At 42.6% G+C, this 21,904-nt stretch overlaps 1 protein-coding gene across 10 annotated transcripts in view; it reads left to right on the forward strand.

Moving 5' to 3' along the window:
• The window catches only part of PPM1A (protein phosphatase, Mg2+/Mn2+ dependent 1A), a 1,336,273-nt gene that overhangs the window by 524,825 nt on the left and 789,544 nt on the right, over positions 1-21,904 (forward strand). For all 10 annotated transcript variants that reach the window (XM_044074476.1, XM_044074477.1, XM_044074470.1 and 7 more), the window contains one exon: positions 8,517-9,357. In XM_044074476.1, coding sequence (XP_043930411.1) covers positions 8,527-9,357 — 831 coding nt within the window. In that variant the 5' untranslated portion in view covers positions 8,517-8,526. The remainder of the gene's footprint in view (positions 1-8,516; positions 9,358-21,904) is intronic.

Raw genomic sequence — 21,904 nt, forward strand, 5'->3', positions numbered from 1 at the left:
TAGGTGGTGTATATAGGTTCCAAGCTGCACGAAAAGTGATTTTATTTCCTTTGGATTCCACCTTGATCCCCACAATCAAGACAAAATACTCTCTAATGTAAAAGAAAAGGGGAATTTGAATTTAATAACTGAGCTGTGTTCAAGAGTAAGTAAATGTTTTGGGTGTTAGTGTCTGAAAAAACAGTCATGAGATTTATTTGAAAAAATATATAAAGATGTATGGATGGTAGGAGTAGGAAAAAAGAAATAAAAAAGGTTTGAAGGGAAGGAATGTGAAAGTAAAACCAGGTTTGAAGGGAAGGAATGTGAAAGTAAAACAAGGGAAACTGATCATAATGAAGTAGAAAGTAAAAATAAAAAAAATAGTATAAAAATAATGAAAGCAAACTGTAACGTTGATCCTTGTGGTAAAATGGGGGGAGGGGTGGGTGCATGAATACAAGAACATAATAAAGAAAAGGCAGGAAAGACTTAATCGTTTTTAGGCGAGTGATTTTTATGGCTTTTTAATGTGGTATTGGGAACTTTGGATGTTCTTCGTGTTTCACTGTTGCAGTCATTACATTTGGGTTATCTGCCTGCAGGTAGCCCTCAGCCAGCCTGAATACCAGAGTCTTGGATTCCTGCTTCGGATGCTGTCTCTTCTTCCATGATGTCAGGTCGTCAGGGGTATAAAACATGCAGCCAACACCATTACATCAGCCTTTCTTGCCACGTGGTGCCCGAAGCAGAAGCAGTTCGCAAGTGCCGGTTGGCCAACTCCTGAAATTTTTGTTTGAGTTTCAGAACTGAAGTCTTCAAAAAAGCTAAGTACCCTGTTGGGGATACTTTTTCTTGCTTTTAACCGATGTCAGTTAAAGTTAACAATTGTCTTACCTGTGGAAAGCAAATACCTCAAATATTTTCATTCGTACTGCATTCCTTGCTTAGGCCCAGACCACAACTTCCCTCGCTGTTGGTTTTGTGCCTTATTCAACCTCTGAACTATTCGTCATCTGTCTATTTTTGCAGCAAATTATTTTGGTGCTCTGTATAACTATTCAGAAATGGTTTTGGTAAGCTATCTGACTACCAATATTCCAAAAAAAACGTAAGGATAAAGACAGAGACAGACCGCATAGGTCCAATACTGCTGACGACTCTTCCGTTAAGCTAGTCGCCAGTTCGCCGGTACGCAGTGAGGCGCTTTTGCAGCCCATGATGCCCGCTACTGCAGATTAGCAGGCCTCTACTGAGACCCATTCGGAGTCCGTTATACCGTGAGATGCTTCTTCGACTATGGAACCTGCGGATGTCTCTACCTTGGATGGGTCCGGAGCCGCTGTGCAGTCACCGGCTTCTGAGGGTGTATTCAGGCCTACAGACTTGCATTTTAAACCAATGCCATCTTCATCCAGGCCTAAAACTCGACCCACGCCTAGAAAACAGACTTCCAAACCGCATGGTCAGGCCCATATGCCTAAACAAACAAATGCTTAGAATGGCTGAATACCTTATTACTTTAGGGGAAGCCAATCTTCCCCCTCTGAGACCTAGAACTGATTTTCCTTCTGATCAGGATTCTGATATTTCTGTTTCTTCTGATTACCAGGATTTGCCCTTATCTACCTATGAGGATTCCGATGCAGAGGATTCCATTCCCTCTTCTTCCCCTCCAGAAGATTTTTCATTTGGTGAAACCTTGCACACTCTCAGGGAGCATTTCCGCTGGGAAAGCCAGGATTACTCTGACTCGAAAAAAGAGGCTTAGGGAATTCTTACTCCTTCCTCAACACATGCCTTTAGCTATCCCTCCTGTTCTGGACATTGTGGATGATGCTTTCTTGGAATCTAGACTGTCCCCAGACACACTACCTCCAGCTCCCAGAAAACCTGACATGTATTAGAGTACCTGACTCTCATAAGTTCCTCTTCAAGAATCCTACTGCGGATCCAGAGACCATTTCCCAAGGACCAAAGGACATTAAAGGCTACTGCTGCCAAAAATCCTACCCCTTCTGATAGAGATTCTAGAGCCTTGGACAGATGGGGTAAGAAGGTATACACTTCTGCTACTTTGGCCATTAGGGCTTTAAATTACCAGTTTCATATTTTAATGGGACTACTTAAACAGAAAATGATATTGATTCCTGACTGTGCTGAACACAAAGAATTACAGAATCATTCGATTCTCGGCAGGAGTGCGGGGTGTGCCTTCTGTGTGGAGTCTGCATGTCCTCCCCGCGGTTGGGTGGCCATTCGAAAGACAGGCGTAAATGGGCGTGCCTTTGTTGAAGGTTGGACGTCGAGATGGCACCTCTGCGTTTGTGAAAATCTTCTGCCAATCATTAGCAGACTGGAGTTCCATTGTGGCAACCCCTAACCGGGAAAAGCCGAAAGACAAACAACAACAATGCATTCTGCTGAACAAGTTGGTAAACATACTTTGCAGTGTGGCTTTGATTCTTTAGAAGCATCTTGCAGGTCTGCTGTCACTGGGTCTGTATTTAGAAGGCATGTTTGGCTTAAGGAGCAAAACTTGCCAGATCATGTTAAAGCTAAATTACTGGATGGTCCCTTAAACCAAGACCACCTGTTTGGCAATAAAGCAGTAGTAGTAGTCCTCAAAAAGATGAAGGAAAAAGCTAAATCTAGGCAAACTGTTAAAGATTTCCTGCAAGTACAGCCTCCCAGGTTTAGTAGGCATTGGCCTTCAAAGAATTGGTCCTTTCCAGTCTTTTCCAGACCTCAGTCCAAACCCAGGAACAGCAGACCACCTAGGTTACAATCTGAGGCTATGCAAAGGCCTAAGCAGTGGGGGGCTCTCACTTCCAAAGCAAGGAAGTAGTAAGACACCCCCCTACGGAAAAATGTCACAATGACTTAACCTTAACCCTTCCAAGCCCTGCACAACTGCCTGCACCCTTAGGGTAAAGCTCACCCTGCATGCAAAAAACTGGGAACTCCTAACCCAGGACAAATGGGTTTTAAATATAGTTTTCCAAGGATACAGATTCCACTTCCACATCCTGCCAACCCCAAACTGTTGGCCAGACCTACCCCTAAATCCGTGGGCAGAGGCTCAACAGCAGGTTCACTCCCTTCTAAATATCAGGGCTATTCAACCTGTCCCAGCAGAAGAAAGGGGACAAGGTTTGTATTCAAGATTTTTCCTGGTACCCAGAAAAGACAGTTCCTGGCATCCTATCCTGGACCTCTCTATTCTAAACACCTTTTTGGTAATCCCAAAATTCAAAATGCTAACACTTCAACAGCTGCTTCCTATGCTAGGCAAAGATGCCTGGTTGGCAACCTTAGACTTAAAAGAAGCTTACCTGCACATTCCAATAAGGGAATCTTGCAGAAAATACCTACGCTTCAGGGCAGGCTCAGTTCTCTGCACTTCCCTTTGGCTTATCTACTGCGCCCAGGGTATTCACAAAGTGTTTACCTGCAGCCATTGCATTTTGCAGGCAGAGAAATATTCAGATATACCCATACCTGGACAATGGTCTTATTCAGGCAGAAAGCCAGGACTTGCTATTAAAACATCTAGCATTCGTACAGAAGCTTTGAACCTCACTGGGGTACACCATAAACGAAAATAAATCTCCCCTAGTACCCTGCCAACAGATTGTATTCCTGGGAGCAAGCTTGAACACAACTTCCCAGATGGCTTTCCTCACTCAAATAAACTTGTTTCTCTGGACAGCCTACTTCAAACTACTGGCCACAAAGACCCAGCTATCTGCAAGGAAAATTCTGCACGCCCTGGGGTTCATGGTCTCTTGCATTCGACTAATTCCATATGCAAGACTGCATATGATTAAACTACAATGGTATCTAAAAAGCCTATGGTGCCAACATTCTCAGGACCTGGAATCAATGATTCTTACCATTCCTTGTATAAAGACAGAGTTCCTTTGGTGGGCAGAGGCCTGCTACCACAACAAGGGGCTCCCTTTCACTCTACCCCCTGCTGCCCAAACCCTCACAACAGACCCATCAGATTATGCATGGGGAGCTCACTTGGCAGGGTAGTGCATTCAGGGCAAATGGAACCCGATTCAGATGCACCTCCATATCAACCAAAAAGTAATGTTAGCTGTACAGAATTTCCTGACAGCCTTCAAAGACCACATCCTTCCAGGACAATTATTGGTAAAGGCAGATACCACAGTTATGTGGTACATAAGCAGGGGGAACCCACTCGTACCCTCTCTGCAGACTAGCCATGGCTGTGTGGAATACAGCCTTGAGCTACCAAGTGCACCTACAAGCTCACTTCCTGCCAGGCATGTTAAATTCACTGGCAGCCGACCTAAGCAGAAATCTCATGGACCCGCACGAATGGAAACTGGAACCAAAAATATTCAGCCTCTTGAGGAACAAATGGGGGACTCCAGAGATAGACCTGTTTGCCTTCCCTCAAAACTATCAGTTGGACACATTCTGCACAAGGACTCCCCACAGTCGAGCTTGGAAAGTGGATGCTCTGTCCTTTACCTGGGAAAGCCTCTCGGTTTATGCCTTTCCCCTCTGCCTCTCCACTCGAAGGTTCTTCTAAAGATCAAACAGGACAAGCCAAGGACAATATTAATTGCACCAGACTGGCCACGCCAGCATTGGTACTCCCTCTTGTGCAGTATGATACTGCTGGAACCATGGCACCTACCTCAGACACCTTCCCTGCTGTCCCAACAGGCGGGCCAGATTCGGCACCCTCAGCTTCAAACCCTGAACCTTGCAGCCTGGCTAATTCCTTGAGATCCCCAATAGCATCCCTCAGTAAGCAGGTGCTAGGTGTCATTCTGGAAGCAAGGAGGCCTAGTACTAGAAAATCTTATGCTGAAAAGTGGAAAAGATACTGTTCCTGGAGCCGGACTCAGGGGATGGGCACAGCAATGCCCAGCTTACCTCATATTCTTCAGTACTTAACAGAAATGATCCACAAGGGCCTATCCTTCTCTTCAATTAAAATTCATGCCTCTGCCATTTCAGCACATTATAATACTGACCATCCAAATTCTCTCACCCCCTGCTAAAGCAATTCCTCAGAGGGGCCAAAAATTTAAGACCCCCCAGGCGAGCAAATACTGCAGCCGGGGACCTTAACTTTGTATTGGAAAAGCTCACTCTCCCTCCATTTGAACCAGCTGCAACTGCAGAGTTGAAATTCCTTTCTTCTAGCCATCACTTCAGCAAGAAGAGTGTCTGAATTACAGGCCCTCATGGCAGTGGAGCTTTTCATTGTCTTCCATGCAGACAGGGTTTCCCTGAGGGCCAATCCTTCCTTTATCCCAAGGTGGTGTCTAGTGTTGCCCTAAATCAGAACATTCATTTGCCTATCTTTTTCCCGAATCCACTAAACAAAGGTGAACGAATACTGCACTCTTTGGACGTGCACAGACAACTTAGCTTTTATTTGGACAGGACTAAGCCTCTCAGAAAATCTGAACAGCTGCTAGTTGACTTTGCTGCAGGGGCAGAGGAGGCCATTTCACAGCAAACCATTTCTCAATGGATAGCCCATTGCATTCATTTCTGCTATAAGCACCATGGAAAACCTACCCCACAGAGGGGATAAGATCACATTCCACCAGAGCTGCATCTACCTCTACAGCCTTCCTCAGAGGAGTCCCTACCAGGGACATCCTAGAAGCTGCTACCTTGGAGCTCTGTACATACCTTCACCAAGCATTACCACATGCCTATTTTTGTCTAAATCCAGAGCTGGTTTTGCCACTGCAGTCTTGCAGGGCTTATTAACTGGCCCTAATGCTCTCTGACTTCCTCCTCACTTCCTTAGCTTTGGGAGTTGACCCAAATGTAATGACTGCAGCAGTGAAACACTAAGAACATAGTACAGTTGTGTGCATTTACCATAAATGTAGATGTTCGAGTGTATTCACTGTTGCAGTCCTGGTTACCCTCCCTCCAGCCCCCTGACTTCTCTTGGCTCTACCTTTCCTTCTTGTTTGGTGTATTTAAGCTTTCTAATGTATTTGCTTTTTGGAGGTGTAACATAACATATAATTGCTTCCCATTATGGGGGCACCTGACATCTGGGGCAAGAAAAACTGATGTAATGGCATCGGCTGAATGTTTTATACCCCTGACAACCTGATGTCATGGAAGAAGAGACAGCATCTGACGCAGGAATCCAAGACTCTGGTATTCAGGCCAGCTGAGGGCTACCTGCAGGCAGATAACCCAAATGTAATGACTGCAACAGTGAGTACACGCGAACATCTACATTTATGGTAAGTGTACACAACTGTACTTTCTTTGGTGTTTGTTACTAGGCCAACTGACAATGAAAAGTAACATAAAATATAGAATGACAGAATAATGTGTAATAGCTGTAATATTGAAGGGATATCACAGCGTTGTTTTTTTAATTCAAAGAAGAATTAAGGTTTTTGGAAATTATTCATATGTTTGACTGGAAAGCATTTTAAAACATTGATATGTGGATATGGTGCTGTTTGGGGAAATACAAGGTTGGGAGTGAAAATTGAAAAGTGGGATAAAAGTTTATTTATTGCTGCTCCTGTTTATGCAAATATGAAGTATTGCTGTATAACAATAGAAAAGATGTTGAGGATATAAATAGTATAAAAAATTGTTGTGGTGGAATGAGTGGGGAGATGAAATGGTTGTTTGCATTTTGAAAAAATGAATGTGGGAAGTTTTATAAATGTTTAAAGTTTAATATTAAAGTGTAAATATAATGAATGTGTAAATAATGAAAGATCAGTGTTAATATAATGAAGCAGTCCCTACTATTTTCAATAAGTGCCATAGGGTTTTTTTACATCCACCTGAGCTACTACCAGCACGGAGGTCCCATCTGCCCAACGCTGCATTCAAAGGATAGCACACTAGAGTACATCACCTCCCTTATGCTGTACTGCCAAGTCAGTACTGGAAGATTATCCAGAGTACCTGCTGTAGGAATAGAACTCAGTCTTCTGATCATTCAACACCAAAGATGTGTGCTACTTTCTGAGCCACTAACACTGACTGAATGTTAATGTAAATAACAGACTGGAGCACAGACCCTTGTTTCACCTTAGTCCATTTGTTCCTGCTGTGTTGGGTGAATATAGATTCATGGCATTTTTATTTCTTAGTTTGCTCTAAAGGCATTAAGCTGGCAGCTATGGAAAAATACACGTTTACTTTCACTTTTCTGCATCTCACTAGGGTATCTTTCTGGAGTGCTACTGATGTTTGAGGGTGAGGTGACCAATCTTTTTTCACTTGTGTAAAGCTCATGTTACTCTGAAAAAATGTTATGGTAAAGTAATGATCTTTGGTGTACCTCTTACAGGACAGTTCCCACCTATGATGTCATGATCAAAGTTTGACATCATTGATATAGGAGGATCCACCAATAGGAAAGTGGAGTGAGGAACTGATTTTCTCTGGGTGGTGAGTCGGGGATGAATTGTCAGGTTGTCATTCTAACTTTAGTTATGAGGTCATCAGTGTGTATTCAATTATATTTTGGAGGAAGGTTTTGCAGAAATCTGTATAGGTAGTAGAAGCGAGCATGACCAGACATTACTTTGACATGACTTCCTTTGATTTTTATTATGTGTAAAAATTTCTTATTCAGGACACGTCAACTTATGACAGCTGCTTCCCTGTATTTTAGGGTGGTACAGTCCTGCTTTTGCAGGTAGCAGCAGTTTACATCGCTCAGTTAGGGTGCTTTGTATGAACAGGCATTATTAGTCTGGGAAACTGATTTTGGAAGCCTTGGTTGCATTTTTTGTGCATTTATGTGCACATAAAATGTGTGTCATTCAGGTTTGTAAATTAGTGATGACATTTGTTAGCCTAGGCTCATTAGTTAACTAAAAGTTTTTATGTAGACTGTCATTTGTCAGCTCCAGACTTCTGGAGTACATTTCTGTCTTCCCTGTCTTTTCTCCTTCGCTTTTTTGAAGCAGCTGTCCTTACTTTTCCAAATCCTTCTTTATTTTATTGTTGTCCATTTGTTGCATGTGCAGTAGTTACTTTGACATTGGACTTTATAAAAGAGAAAAAAAAATTAAGACTTGGGTTTGTTTTGCCTCTGGGTTGGGCTGTGGTTAAAAAGGATCACTGGACCAGATAAAGAAAACACTTTGCATTCAGTAGAAGCAATAGCTAAAGAGCTTTGACTGTGCAACTCAGTCCTCATATTAGTCTTTTTCTGTGTGAGAAGAGAAGCTACCACCTATTGTTTTCAGTTTTGGAAAGCTAATATTTTAAGGTGATGTATCTGAATGATGAGCATGTTGACTACAAGTTCTCATTTATTAGTTTCCAGAAAATAAGTTTTAAACTTTAAAACCATGTAGCACAGTTGATGCTATTGAATATCCAAAGTGTGTGCTTGCATGATTTACATTTGGTTGTGGTTTTCAAGACATTGCATTTGTAAAAACGAAAACAAAAAACTGAATGGTGGATTTTTTAATTTAGAATAATGAGCAGCTTAAAATATTTTTTTCAAGTTTTCTTTTCATTTTTTTTTATTCCAGATCTGAGAAAATGGGAGCTTTTCTAGATAAACCGAAGATGGAAAAGCATAATGCTCATGGAAGTGGTAACGGGCTAAGTTATGGGTTGAGCAGCATGCAAGGTTGGCGAGTTGAGATGGAAGATGCTCATACGGCTGTGATTGGTCTCCCTAGTGGTCTTCATGAATGGTCATTCTTTGCTGTGTATGATGGTCATGCGGGTTCCCAGGTTGCCAGATACTGTTGTGAATACTTGTTAGAACACATAATTAGCAACCCAGATTTTTGGGATTCTGATGGACAGTCCTCAGTAGAAAGTGTCAAGAATGGAATCAGAACAGGCTTTCTACAGATAGATGAACACATGAGGTCAATCTCTGAAAAGAAGCATGGTGCAGATAGAAGTGGATCAACAGCAGTGTGTGTTCTGATTTCTCCACAACACACATACTTTATTAACTGTGGGGACTCCAGGGGCATTCTTTGTAGAAATGGTAAAGTTAATTTTTTCACACAGGATCATAAACCAAGTAATCCTTTGGAAAAAGAGCGCATTCAGAATGCAGGTGGATCTGTTATGATTCAGCGTGTCAATGGTTCACTTGCAGTGTCAAGGGCCCTTGGTGACTTTGACTACAAGTGTGTGCATGGGAAAGGTCCTACAGAACAACTTGTGTCACCTGAGCCTGAAGTATTTGTGATAGAGAGATCTGAGGAAGATCAGTTCATTGTTCTAGCTTGTGATGGTATTTGGGATGTTATGGGCAATGAAGAATTGTGTGATTTCATCCAGTCCAGACTAGAAATCACTGATGATCTTGAGAAAGTTTGCAATGAAGTTGTTGATACCTGCCTGTACAAGGTAACTAGCTTGTAATTTGGTGCAGTAAAGATACTGTGATAAATGAGTAATTCTAACAATGCATTAAATATGTAGAAGAGTATCTGGAGCTTGGTTGCTAAGAAGGCTTTCTCTGATGTGTGACCAGCTTTTTTATAGCAGGAATTATGCCTGTTACCAGTGGCTTTTGTGAATGAATTCTATTCTTTTTTAAGAGCTGTACAGTTTTCGGAATTGTATTGCAAAAGTTTACAGAAGTAGACTGTCCGCGATATTAGGAGAGTATAGAAATAATTATTAAGTAGTAACATTGCAGACTGCACAAGTGTCTGAAGATCATGGATCTGTAGCTGCCCCTACACTTTTAAAGCAGTTTGTGGCTGTTTAGGAATTTAATATGCTTTGCAATGTAAACATCTGTGGCTGTTGCGTGGTTAAGTCTGACTTCAGGCTATTCAGCTGACCCCACTGCTGAGTTTCCATCATTGCATGTTCATTATCATTTATGGGCAAGAGGAGGCTGCATCAGCAACAGGGGAAAGGATTTTTGTGTTGCCCCTTCATAGTCATGTTTTCTACAAAAATGTAATAATAGGTTAAATGTTCATGTTCATAGTCACGTGTGCCATACCATGGGATTAGACCATTTAATGTGGATTGGGTTAAATGTATTAGTCTAACAGTTTCTCTGGTGTTTGTGTAGGAACTCCCTTCCTCTATGTGGAGGGCTTTCATTACCAGTTTTTGACAGTAGGCCTTTTGATACTTAAGCTTGTTTGAGCAGCCATCACAGATACTCTGCCCCTGTGATATTTAGTAATCAGTTAACGGCATTGCCTCTTGAATGGAATCTTTTGTTTACCCCCCCCCCCCAACTAAAAAATAAAAAACTGTGCCCCATCTCAAAGCATACAAGCTTACTCTCCTAATTTTATTTGGGATGAGGAAGACCTCTCCTGTACCCTCCTATACAGGAGCTGGGTTACTGGAATGTGGAGAAAATTATGCTGACCCACAATTCGTGCACAACCCCTTGTTCCCATTTTTGCACAGTGGGTTGGGGTGTCACAAACCCACAATCTTTGCCACAAAATGTGTTAATGTTAAGGAGAGGTTTTGAACATCTGTCTTGTGTCATTTAGTGAGTTTATCTTGGGGAAGCCATTATTACCCTAGACAGTCATTGATATTAGTAATTACTTCTTGTGCTTGTTTTTTGGGGTTAATTTGAAATCCCATTAGATTTTAAATTACAGAAGCGTTTACTGGTTCCTTTAATTGACCAGGTTTTAAATTTGCTTAAGCTGTGCTCTTTTTCAGATGGTAGTGCTAGATAAAATTTGTAGGTCTTCCACCTTGGTTCTCTGGTAAGAAGTTGGCCGAAGCTGGTTAGTCAGTGGTAGGACCACATAAAAAAGCTTAGTCTTAAGCTTACTTGCTCAGGCCTTGCCTCCTTCCCAAAATCTTGTCAAAGCTACTTAGCCTGCTGTAGGAAGAATGGTTCTTCAGGTAAGATTTGTAAGTCAAGGTCCAGTTACTCCTCCTTTTGTGGTTTCACTAAAGAGCTTTGAGGAGATTGACATTTGTTCCTTTCCTGGCATTTCAGTAACTGATGCTGTTTCTCAAAGATTTCTTCTGTTTTGTAATTGCAAAAGGTAGTGTTTTTTTTTTCACTTATGCTGCTTAGTATTAAGCATCTGTTGTAAAATGTAGTAGTAGGTGCTCTTCTTCCTAAGGTATTGGAGTTCTGTGCGAGAGGTAGGCACTTAATTACCAAGTTTTCACATTTTATTTTTTTTTCATTGGTTATTTTGTTTCTTCTGTGATATTTAAATACACAGAGTATATCTTGGCATACCATTCAACTGTCTAGATTATCGCCTCCTATTTGGTCTGTTCCGCATAAAATTTGTGATTTTCTGTCAAATCACTGAGGATTGAAGTCTCAAAATAATGACATACATTTGTTTCAGACTTCATATTCTTCAGAAATTGCTAACACATGTCTTATTGTTCTATAAACTTTCTAAGTTTATAAAAGCAATGTTTAAAATCTGTCCCTGTTTTTGTACATTTGTACCCCCGTTCTTTTACGCATCATCCAGATTTCTTATGCTGACGGGATGAGAGGCATGGATCTTTGGCCTTGACCTCTCTGTTGAGACTTGAGTCTTGAAACAACTTGGTTTTTGACATGCCCGCCCTTACTGTAAATTGAGCTTTGGAAGCTCATCCCATTCTTTATCTGTTCATTTAACTTGGCACTGAAAGATCCAAACTAGGAATGCCCTCCTCTTAGACTCTTAAAGATTGATTTGAGATCAGATTGATTGCATTCCTTATATCTAGCATCTAAATAAAATCTGCTATAATTTCCTTGGTTTTCCCATGCAGTGATTACATGCACAAGTAACAACAAACCAAACATCTTTGGTGCTGTTCACAGCCCTATATATCTCCTTGGTACCACTCCCACCAAAGCCCATTACATAGAGTCCTGAAGCCATGAGTATGCATTTTTCTTCTGTCTCTGTAGCCATCTTGGTAGAATTGGACACCCTGAGACAATGTTGAAATTGACATGGTTGTCACTAAACATGAGACATTCTCAAGCAATCTAATACAGCATCTCAGTAATGTACTTGTACGCCGTCTTTGGAGGCAGCGCTGTCACATACTGCAGTTACCAGACAGGTTCTCAGGAAGCCTAACACCGCACAGCACCACACAGTACGTGCCACACACACACACACACACACACACACACACACACACACACACACACACACACACTCACACTACAGGACAAATACATAGACCCATATATGCTGAGACTCTAAAAAGTAAGCTACCCAAACCTCAAAGGCTTTCCAGATGCAGAAATCACTAAATATCCTCAGCAACCTGTAAAACCCACTACTGCAGCAGCACCCTCCATGACCGTTAGCAACACCTCACTGTGCCTCAACATCTAAGCCTGTAAGTTAGAAGACAACACCACAATCCCATGTCTTGATCATTGGAGACTCCATTGTGAAGCATACTGATGTCCCACTCAACAGGTTGAGCAATGAGTGGGTTATGGTCAGTAACTTGTCGGGCCAGGATACACCAGATCACAGAAGCTCTTCATGTCACTGAACCACAAGTATGACTGTTGTAATCCACTTGGGTATAAATGACTTGACATACTTTCTTGACATACCTTCCTGGACTGTATGAAGAGAGATGTGTGGGAGCTCTCAGACACTGTCCCAGGCCAGTATGCACTTAGCATTGAGCAGCATTCTACCTTCTCCAAGGATGATGCCCTAATATGATAAAAAAGATGATTGACTTTAAAAATTGGCTTAATTTTTGGTGTCATTAGAAAACCATGACAAACCATGCTGCTTCACTAGTGATGGTTTACACCTATCCTCTTTAGCCTTTTGAATATTGGCTAACACCTTGCCCTTGCCCCCACCCCCATCCGTAGTGCCTTTTTTTTTAGGTATTGCGATCCTGATATCGTGAGTTGGTTTAGTTATGTTGGACAGTTTCATCAAAATGTGGTACTACTCAATGTCGGGAATCTTTAAAAAAAAAATGCATTCCCTGCAAGCTATCCTCACCCTGGAGAGAATGGATATGAAGTTACTGAAACATGGTTTAAAGCCACAGAGCGCACCCTGACAGTGCATGGCTGTAATGCCTTTCATAGAGAGGGATAAAAGTGACAATGTTTCAGTTTATATCAAAAGTAAACATACCTTGAGGCTGGTCAAGCAATAAGACTCGCTTGAGCTTCTCAAAGTACAACTTACCTGTCCAGTATTCCATATTGTATCTTTGTATGCTGTAGGTCTCCTTCTATGACCCAGGAAATCCACACCACTTAAACTGGAGTTGCTCCCTATTCATCCCAACAGCATACTCTCAGGTGACTTCATATATCCCACTGTAAAGTGATAATCGTATATATGACCCCAAACTTGCAGGCCCATAGATTCCTGGATTTTGTCAACATGAATGCCCTGAATCAGCTACTCTAAATGTCTTTTAGGGGTGCATACATCCTTAACTTAGTCCTCACCAGTATGGGGTATGCTGCTGCCCCTCGTCTGCTTATAATATCCACATATGCCTCCTTAGTAGCACAGAGCATGACCTATCTGGCCCACTAGAATCCCTGTTTAACCATAGCCTCCAAACAGGCATAATGCCGAATGAATGGAGGACTGCTACTGTTTCTCTCCACAGGGGTCGGCCATCCATGTACCTAGGAAACTATCAACTTGTAAACCTTACTAGTGTCGTATGTAATGTGATGGAAAGACCTATTAGTGATGGATTTTGGGACAAACAATAACCTGGCTTTCAACCAACGTGTGCTTAACATTTTAAGGATATTTTCTTCATAGGCAAGTACTAGCTAGCTACCTTTTGTGGGCCATTTTAAGCCTCGCCAGTTTTCCCCTTTTGTGCTCAGAATAACTTGTCAGATTTGGCCTTGCCCATCCCAAGGGTTTGTTGCTCAACCTGTACGTGAGCGTATGGCATCTAGGTCAGTGAAGTAATTTTTCTGTATTCAGCCCTCATCCTACTCGTTATTGAGTACAGTGCCCCTTTTAATATGTACCTGACCAGGCATATGTAACAACAAGAACGTCCACAGAAGTTCCCCACAAAAAATTCAGGGCATTAGCAACATGTCCTGTGTGGATTACCTCAAAGCCCTATCCCTCTGCTCTGTGCCGTACTAACTGTTGAGAGGGATCTATGCCTGGCATACAGGTCATACCTGGATCCCACTTTAATGGATCTCTTGCACATCTGCAAAACAATTGCATCAGAACTACCTTATCCAGCACAAATAGGATATGTCGGAACAGTTATATCTATAAGAAAACCTCTTCTCTGAAACAGGTGTCCCAATCATGTGAAGCAGAGTTCTTTCCTGTCCTTGATCATCTGATGGGAAATCCAGTGCCACATTGGAGGCAAATCTTTGATGTTTCTATAGACAGAAGCAGGCTGTACTTGCTTGACCACACAGGCCCTAGCATCCATGTACCCCTTAAAATAACATCTAAGGCACAAAAATTTGGTGGATACATTTGGGATGCATGCTAGTCTTATAAAGACCCAGTAGTAGTTGGTCTGATGTACACCTGTGAACCTGTGAGTTACAGGGAGAGCTGTCATAAATTTAGTGACAAAATATAAGCAATACAGCAACAATTTGTATGGCTTTAATTTTATTTATGAATCTGTGAAGGTGTTTGAAGGTATTGATAATAGTTTGAAACAATTGTATAGGTAATTGAATATTTATAAATCACTCTACAATAACAATATTGTGAAACAGTTAAATCATAAGGGAATTATAGTATTTATGTGCAACAATAGTACAGATAAGTATTGCACTTGCAATTATTTTCATTTTTAGAACATAAATGCATGCATTGAATGTAGGGTGCTGATCATAAGTTAATTATATTGCAGCACTCGCATGAAGCCGTCTGTGTAGAGTTTGATTTTTAACCAGTGTTCCCAAAGCAAGAGCACTGAGATTCTTTCAGAAGATGGTCTTTCAGTTTTTCTTTAGTTAGTCAGTATTTTTTCTTAAGCTCAGAAGGTAGATCATTCCAAATAATGGGAATGAGACTTGGTAGTGCCGTCTCTCCCATGTTGCGTTTGAGTCTGGATGTAATTAGATCAGGAGAATCATTTTGAAAACAAGTAGATCTGAATTCTGAGTGGTAATTTTGTCACTAACGAGGCACAGTCTAACTATTTTGAATAATGCCAAACTGAAAAACGTAGTGGCTTCACTTTGAACTAGGGATTGGAGTCCATTGGGTGGCCTGCTTACAAGAGCCAAATAAATGCCTTTATTGATTTGCTGCTCTTGACTTGGTTGAATGTCTGATTCTGAAGTTGAAAAGAGAAAACCCACTTTTTTAAATGAAGTCTTGCAAGGACCATGTTTTCCTTGTGTATTGAGGTTGTTCTGTCTCTAGATGTTTTGTGCATATAAAAGCATTTTTCCTTCAACTGTTTAAACATCAGGTTATTTTCAGTCATGTTTTTTTAGAGGTGAAGTAGATGTTATGAGCAAACAGTTTTCAGAACATGATTTCTTGAAGATATAGCCTTTCCCACCACCAGTAGGAGGCAGACTGTAGTTTCTGAGCAGTTGGCTCCTATCACCACAGGCAAGTCTGTGTGTGGAAAATAGTGACACAGGGTCTGTCTTTGTAAAATTTAAGTCGTTTTACAGTGCACTTTCTTCCATCCGCATCCTATTGGAGTTGAAAGCGGCTTCCATGCTGAATATATCGTTCAGCTTATCTTGTTCTGTCACATGTTCAGATGCTCATTATTAGAGCACCATTGCAGTAGCCGAAGCTTGTGTTGTCATAGTCTGTTAAAAGTAGGACAGGCAGCTAGCTTCTAAAGCTTTAGGGTAACTACCACATGCCCCAACGACACAAAAGTGGTATAATGTCAGTAGTTAGGATGCCAAACTTCCAGAAATGTCTTGCTGTCGTCGTGTGCGTTTCTATGCAGGCTTCAAGTGATTGATTTGTGCTAGTACTGCTGGACAGTTAAGTACCCCACTGGAGGATACCTTCCATTTTTTGGAAGCATGTAACTTTTCTGTCACAGATTATTACTAGGTGATGGGGCTAGTATTTCTGGTGGTTGTCACAAATATTTTTACCTCCAAAACTAAATTTTTTGTCAGGAGATAAGACAGACTTAACCAAGGCTGCACTACCTGCTTGTAAGACACTTTTTTAGTAAAGACCAGGGCCAGGCTCATGGCTGTTCAGATGTTCTTAGTGTTTCACTTTTGCAGTCCTGACTTTTGGGATTTCCTGCCATGAAAGCCCTCTGCCGGCTCAACTACCAGAGAAAATTCTTTCCTGCTCCCAGCCTGGCGGATGGCCTGACTGACATCAGTTTGCTCTGGTATAAAGCTAGCCAGCCTGTGTCGTGAAATCGGTCTTTTCTTGCCGCAGAGCCCAAAGCTGTATTTAGGTGCATCAGTTGATCCATACCAGAGAGAAATGTTATTGGACAAGATAAGTACTCCATTGGGGAACCTTTTTCTTTCCTTTGCTCATGTCAGATAGTTAATAACAATCTCCTTTGTGGTAAACAGTCCCACACAGAGACTTTCATACCCTTTGTTTTACCTGCCTAGGCCCAGACCACAATTTCCCCAGTTGTAGTTTCTGTGTATGTTTTAATACCAGGACTGTTTCTGTACATGTTTTAATACTAGGATTGTTAGGTGTAGGGCTGTACTTCTAGCTAAGATGTTCTTCATGTTTCACTGTTGCAGTCATCACATTTGGGTTATCTGCTTGCAGTAGCCCTCAATCGGCCTGATTATCAAAGTCTTGGGTCCTGCGTCGGTTGCTCTCTCATCTTCCATTACGTTAGGTAGTGGTATAAAGCATGCAGCCAACGCCATTACATCAGTCTTTCTTGCCGTGCGGTGCCCGAAGCAGAAGCAGTTCGCAAGTGCCGGTCAGCCGACTCCTAAAATTTTTGTTTTTGAGTTTCAGAACCGAAGTCTTCAACTAAGCGAAGTACCCCGTTGGGGAAACTTTTTCTTTCTCTAAACCGATGTCAGTAAAAGTTAACTATTGTATTTCTTGTGGAAAGCAAATATGTCAATAAGATTTTCATTCGTACTGCATTCCTTGCTTTAGGCCCAGACCACAACATACCTCGCTGTCTGTTTTGTGCCTTATTCAAACCTCTAACTATTCGTCGTCTGTTTGTTTATGCTTCTAAATATTTTGGTACTTGCTCAATTATCCAGAAATGGCTTCGGTAAGCCACCCAACTACCGACATTCTGAAAAAATGCAAAGAGACCGCTTAGGTCCAAAGCTGCCGACTCTTCTAAGCTGTACGCCTGTACTCAGTGAGGCGCTTTCGCAGCCCCTGATACCAGCTAGTTCAGATTCGCATGCCTCTACTGAGACCCATTTGGAGTCCAGTATGCCACGAGATGCTTCTTCAACTGTGGAACGTGCGGATGTCTCTACCTTGGATGGATCCGGAGCCACTGTGCAGGCACCGGCTTCTGAGGGTGTATTCAGGCCTACTGACTTGCATATTAAACCGATGCCATCTTCTTCTTCAAGGCCTAAAACTCTATCCATGCCTAGAAAACTGACGCCCAGACTGCATGGTCAGGCCCCTATGCCTAAAAACAAATGATAAGAATGGCTGAACCTAGGGCTGATTTTCCTTCTGATTCTTCTGATCAGGACTCTGAAATTTCTGTATCCTCTGATGACCAGGATTTACTCTTATCTACCTATGAGGATTCTGATGCAGACGACTCCATTCCCTCCGCTTCCTCTCCAGAGGATTTCTCTTGTGGTGAAACCTTGCATACTCTTGGGGAGCATTTCCGCTGGAAAGCCAGGATTACTCTGACCCCAAAAAGAGGCTTAGAGATTTCTTACTCCTGCCCCAACACAGGCCTTTAGCTATCCCTCCTGTACTGGTCATTGTTGATGATGCCTTCTCGGAATCTAGCCTGTTGCCTGACTCTACATCCTGCTCCCAGAAAACCTGATGGGTATTACAGGGTTCCTGACTCTCACAAGTTCCTCTTTAAAAATCCTACTGCGGATCTTGAGACCATTTCACAGGGACCCAAGGGCATTAAGGCTACTACTGCCAAAAATCCTACCCCCTCTGATAGAGATTCCAGGACGCTGGCTAGATGGGGTATCAGCAGCGTATTATTGGATTGCTTAAACAGAAAATGATGTTGATTCCTGACTGTGCTGAAAATAAATTTACAGGATTTAATGCATTCTGCTGAACAAGTTGATAAACATACTTTGCAGTGCGGTTTTGATTCATTAGAGGCGTCTTGCAGGGCTGCTGTTACTGGGTCTGTACTTAGAAGGCATGCTTGGCTTAAGGAGCAATCTTTGTCAGATCATGTTAAAGCTAAATTGCTGGTTGCTCCCTTAAACCAAGACCGCCTGTTTGGCAACAAAGCAGAAGTAGTACTTAAAAAGTTGGAGAAAAAAGCTAAATCTATGCAAACTGTTAAAGATTTCCTGCAAGTACAGTCTCCCAGATTTAGTAGGCATTGGCCCTCTAAGAATTGGTCCTTTCCTGCCTGTTCCAGGCCTTCTCAGTCCAAACCCAGAACCAGCAGAACACCCAGGCTTCAGTCCCAAGGTACTAACAGGACTAAGCAGTGGGGGCTCCCACTTCCAAAGCAGGGAGTAGTAAGACTCCCCCCTATGGTAAACTGTCTCAATGACTTAACTTTAAATCTTCCAAGCCCTGCACAACTGACTGCCTTTTTAGGGGGAAAATTGCCCTGCAGGCAACAAATTGGGAACACATTACCCAGGACAAATGGGTTTTAATTATAGTTTCCCAAGGATACAGATTCCACTTCCACTCCTTACTGACTGTAAACGGTTGGCCAGATCTAACCCCAAATCAGAGGGCAGATGCTCAAAAGCAAGTTCTCTCTCTTTTTAAGCATCAGAGCCATTCAACCTGTCCCAGAAGAAGAATGGGGACAAGGTTTCTACTCTAGACTTTTATTGGTACCCAGAAAGGACAGTTCATGGCATCCTATCCTGGACCTGTCTGTCCTAAACACATTTGTGGTGATCCCAAAATTCAAGATGCTAACTCTTCATCAGCTGCTTCCTATGCTAGGCAAGGATTCCTGGTTGGCAACACTGGATTTAAAGGAAGCATACCTGCACATCCCAATAAGGGAATCTTGCAAAGGATACCTACGCTTCAAAGCAGGCTACATGCACTATCAGTTGTCTGCACTGCCTTTTGGTTTATCTACTGTGCCCAGGGAATTCACAAAGTGCCTAGTTAGTCATTGCAGTTTGCAAGGAAAGAAATATTCAGATATACCCATACCTGGATGATTGTCTAATTCATGCAGACAGCCAGGACATACTATTAAATCATCTGGCGTTTGTAAAGAAATTGCTGATGTCTCTGGGGTACACCATAAACAAAAAGAAATCACATCGTGTACCCTGCCAATAAATTGAATTCTTGGGAGCAAGCTTGAATACAACTTCAAGGAAAGGAAAATACTGCAAGCCCTGGGGTTCATGGCCTCCTGCAAACTTCTAATTCCATTTGCAAGGCTGCATATGAGGAAACTACAGTGGTATCTAAAAAGACTATGGTGTCAACATTCTCAGGATGTAGAGTCAATGATTCCTATCATACCTTGCCTACGGTTAGAGTTTCTTTGGTGGGCAGAGGCCTGCCACCAAAACAAGAGACTGCCATTCACTCAACCCCCTGCCGCCCAAACCCTAACAGACGCAGCAGACTATGCATGGGGGGCTCGGTTGGCAGGGAAGTGCATTTAGGGCAAATGGAACCCAAGTCAAATGCACCTGCTTATCAATCAAAAAGAAATGTTAGCTGTACAGAATGCTCTGACAGCCTTCAAGGACCACATTCTTCCAGGACAATTACTGGTAAAGACAGACAACACCACTGTTATGTGGTACATAAACAAGCAGGGGGGAACCAACTCATACCCTCTCTGCAGACTAGTCATGGCTCTGTGGACCACAGCCTGAGCTACCAAGTGCACCTACAGGCTCAGTTCCTACCAGGAAAGCTAAATACACTGGCAGACTAAGCAGAAATCTCATGGACCCATGAGTGGAAGCGTTGAGAAACAAATGGGGGAGCCCAGAGATAGACCCGTTTGCCTCCCCCCAGAACTACCAGTTGGACAAAGTCTGCACAAGGACTCCCCACAAACAAGCTTGGAAAGTGGATGCGCTGTTCTTCACCTGGAAATACCTATCAGTTTATGCCTTTCTCCCTCTGCCTCTCCAAGGTACTACTAAAGATCAAACAGGACAAACCAAGGACAATACTGATTGCACCAGATTGGCCACACCAGCACTGGTACCCACTCTTGCGCAGTGTCACTGCTGGCACCATGGCACCTGCCTCAGACCCCTGCCCTGCTGTCTCAGCAGGAGGGCCAGATTCTACACCCAGGCATCAAACCCTGAACCTGGCAGCTTGGCTAATTACCTGATCTGTCCATTACCATCCCTCCGTAAGCAAGTGATGGATGTCATTCTGGAGGCAAGGAGGCCTAGTACTAGAAAATCCTATGCTGAAAAATGGAAAAGATTCTGTTCCTGGAGCCAAACTCAGGGGATGGGCACAGCAGCACCCAATTTACCTCAGATTCTTCAATACTTAACTGAGATGCTTCACAAGGGCCTTTCTTTTTCCTCCATCAAAATTCATGTCTCTGCCATTTCAGCTCATTACAATACAGAGCCACCCCTCTTCTCTCATCCACTGCTGGCCCTCAGAGGGGCCAAAAATTTAAGACCACCCAGGAGAGCCCCAACTCCAGCCTGGGACCTTAACTTTGTATTGGAAAACCTCACTCTACCTCCTTTTGAACCAGCTGCAAATGCAGAGTTGAAATTCCTTTCTTGGAAAACAGCCTTCCTTTTAGCCATCCCTTCAGCAAGAAGGGTGTCTGAATTACAGGCCCTCATGGCAGTTTAATCATCTTTCATGCGGACCGGGTGCCCCTCAGGACCAATCCCTCCTTCATGCCCAAGGTGGTATCCAGTGTGGCCCTTCAGTCCATTCATTTGCCAACCTTCTTTTCTAATCCACAAAACAAAGGGGAACAAATACTGCACTCCTTGGACGTTCTCACACAACTTAGATTTTACTTGGACAGGACTAAACCTCTCAGGAAATCTGAACAGCTGCAGGTTGCATTTGCTGCAGGTGCAGAGGGGAAGGCCATTTCAAAGCAAACCATTTCTAAGTGGATAGGCCATTGCATTCATTTCTGCTGTAAGCACCATGGAAAACCTACCCCACAGGGGATAAATACGACCACATTCAACCAGGGCTGCATCTACCTCTACAGCCTTTCTCAGAGGTGTCCCAACCAGGGACATCCAAGAAGCTGCTACCTGGAGTTCTGTACATACCTTCATCAAGCATTACCACTTGCCAATTTTTTCTAAATCCAGAGCTGGCTTTGCCACTGCAGTCTTGCAGGGCCTTATAGCTGGTCCTAATGCTATCTAATTTCCTCCTCCCATCCTTAGCTTTGGGAATCTACCCAAATGTGATGACTGCAACAGTGAAGCACGAAGAACATAGTACAGTTGTGTACACTTAACATAAATGTAGATGTTAGAGTGTATTCACTGTTGCAGTCCTGGTTACCCTCCCTCCAGCTCCTCGACTTCTATTACCTCTATTCTTCTTTACTATGCTTAAAGTTTTTTGGTGTATTTGCTTTTTTGTTGGAGGTGTAATCTTGTATATAATTGCTTCCCATTATGGGGGCACCTGACATCTGGGGCAAGAAAAACTGATGTAATGGCGTTGGCTGCATGCTTTATACCCCTGACTACCTGATGTCTTGGAAGATGAGACAGCAACTGACGCAGGACCCAAGACTTTGATAATCAAGCCGACTGAGGGCTATGCAAGCAGATAACCCAAATGTGGTGACTGAAACAGTGAATACACTCTAACATCTA

The sequence above is a fragment of the Protopterus annectens genome, chromosome 6.part0 (genome assembly GCF_019279795.1).
Source record: "Protopterus annectens isolate FY-2018-M chromosome 6.part0, PAN1.0, whole genome shotgun sequence".
Lineage (NCBI taxonomy): Eukaryota > Metazoa > Chordata > Ceratodontiformes > Protopteridae > Protopterus > Protopterus annectens.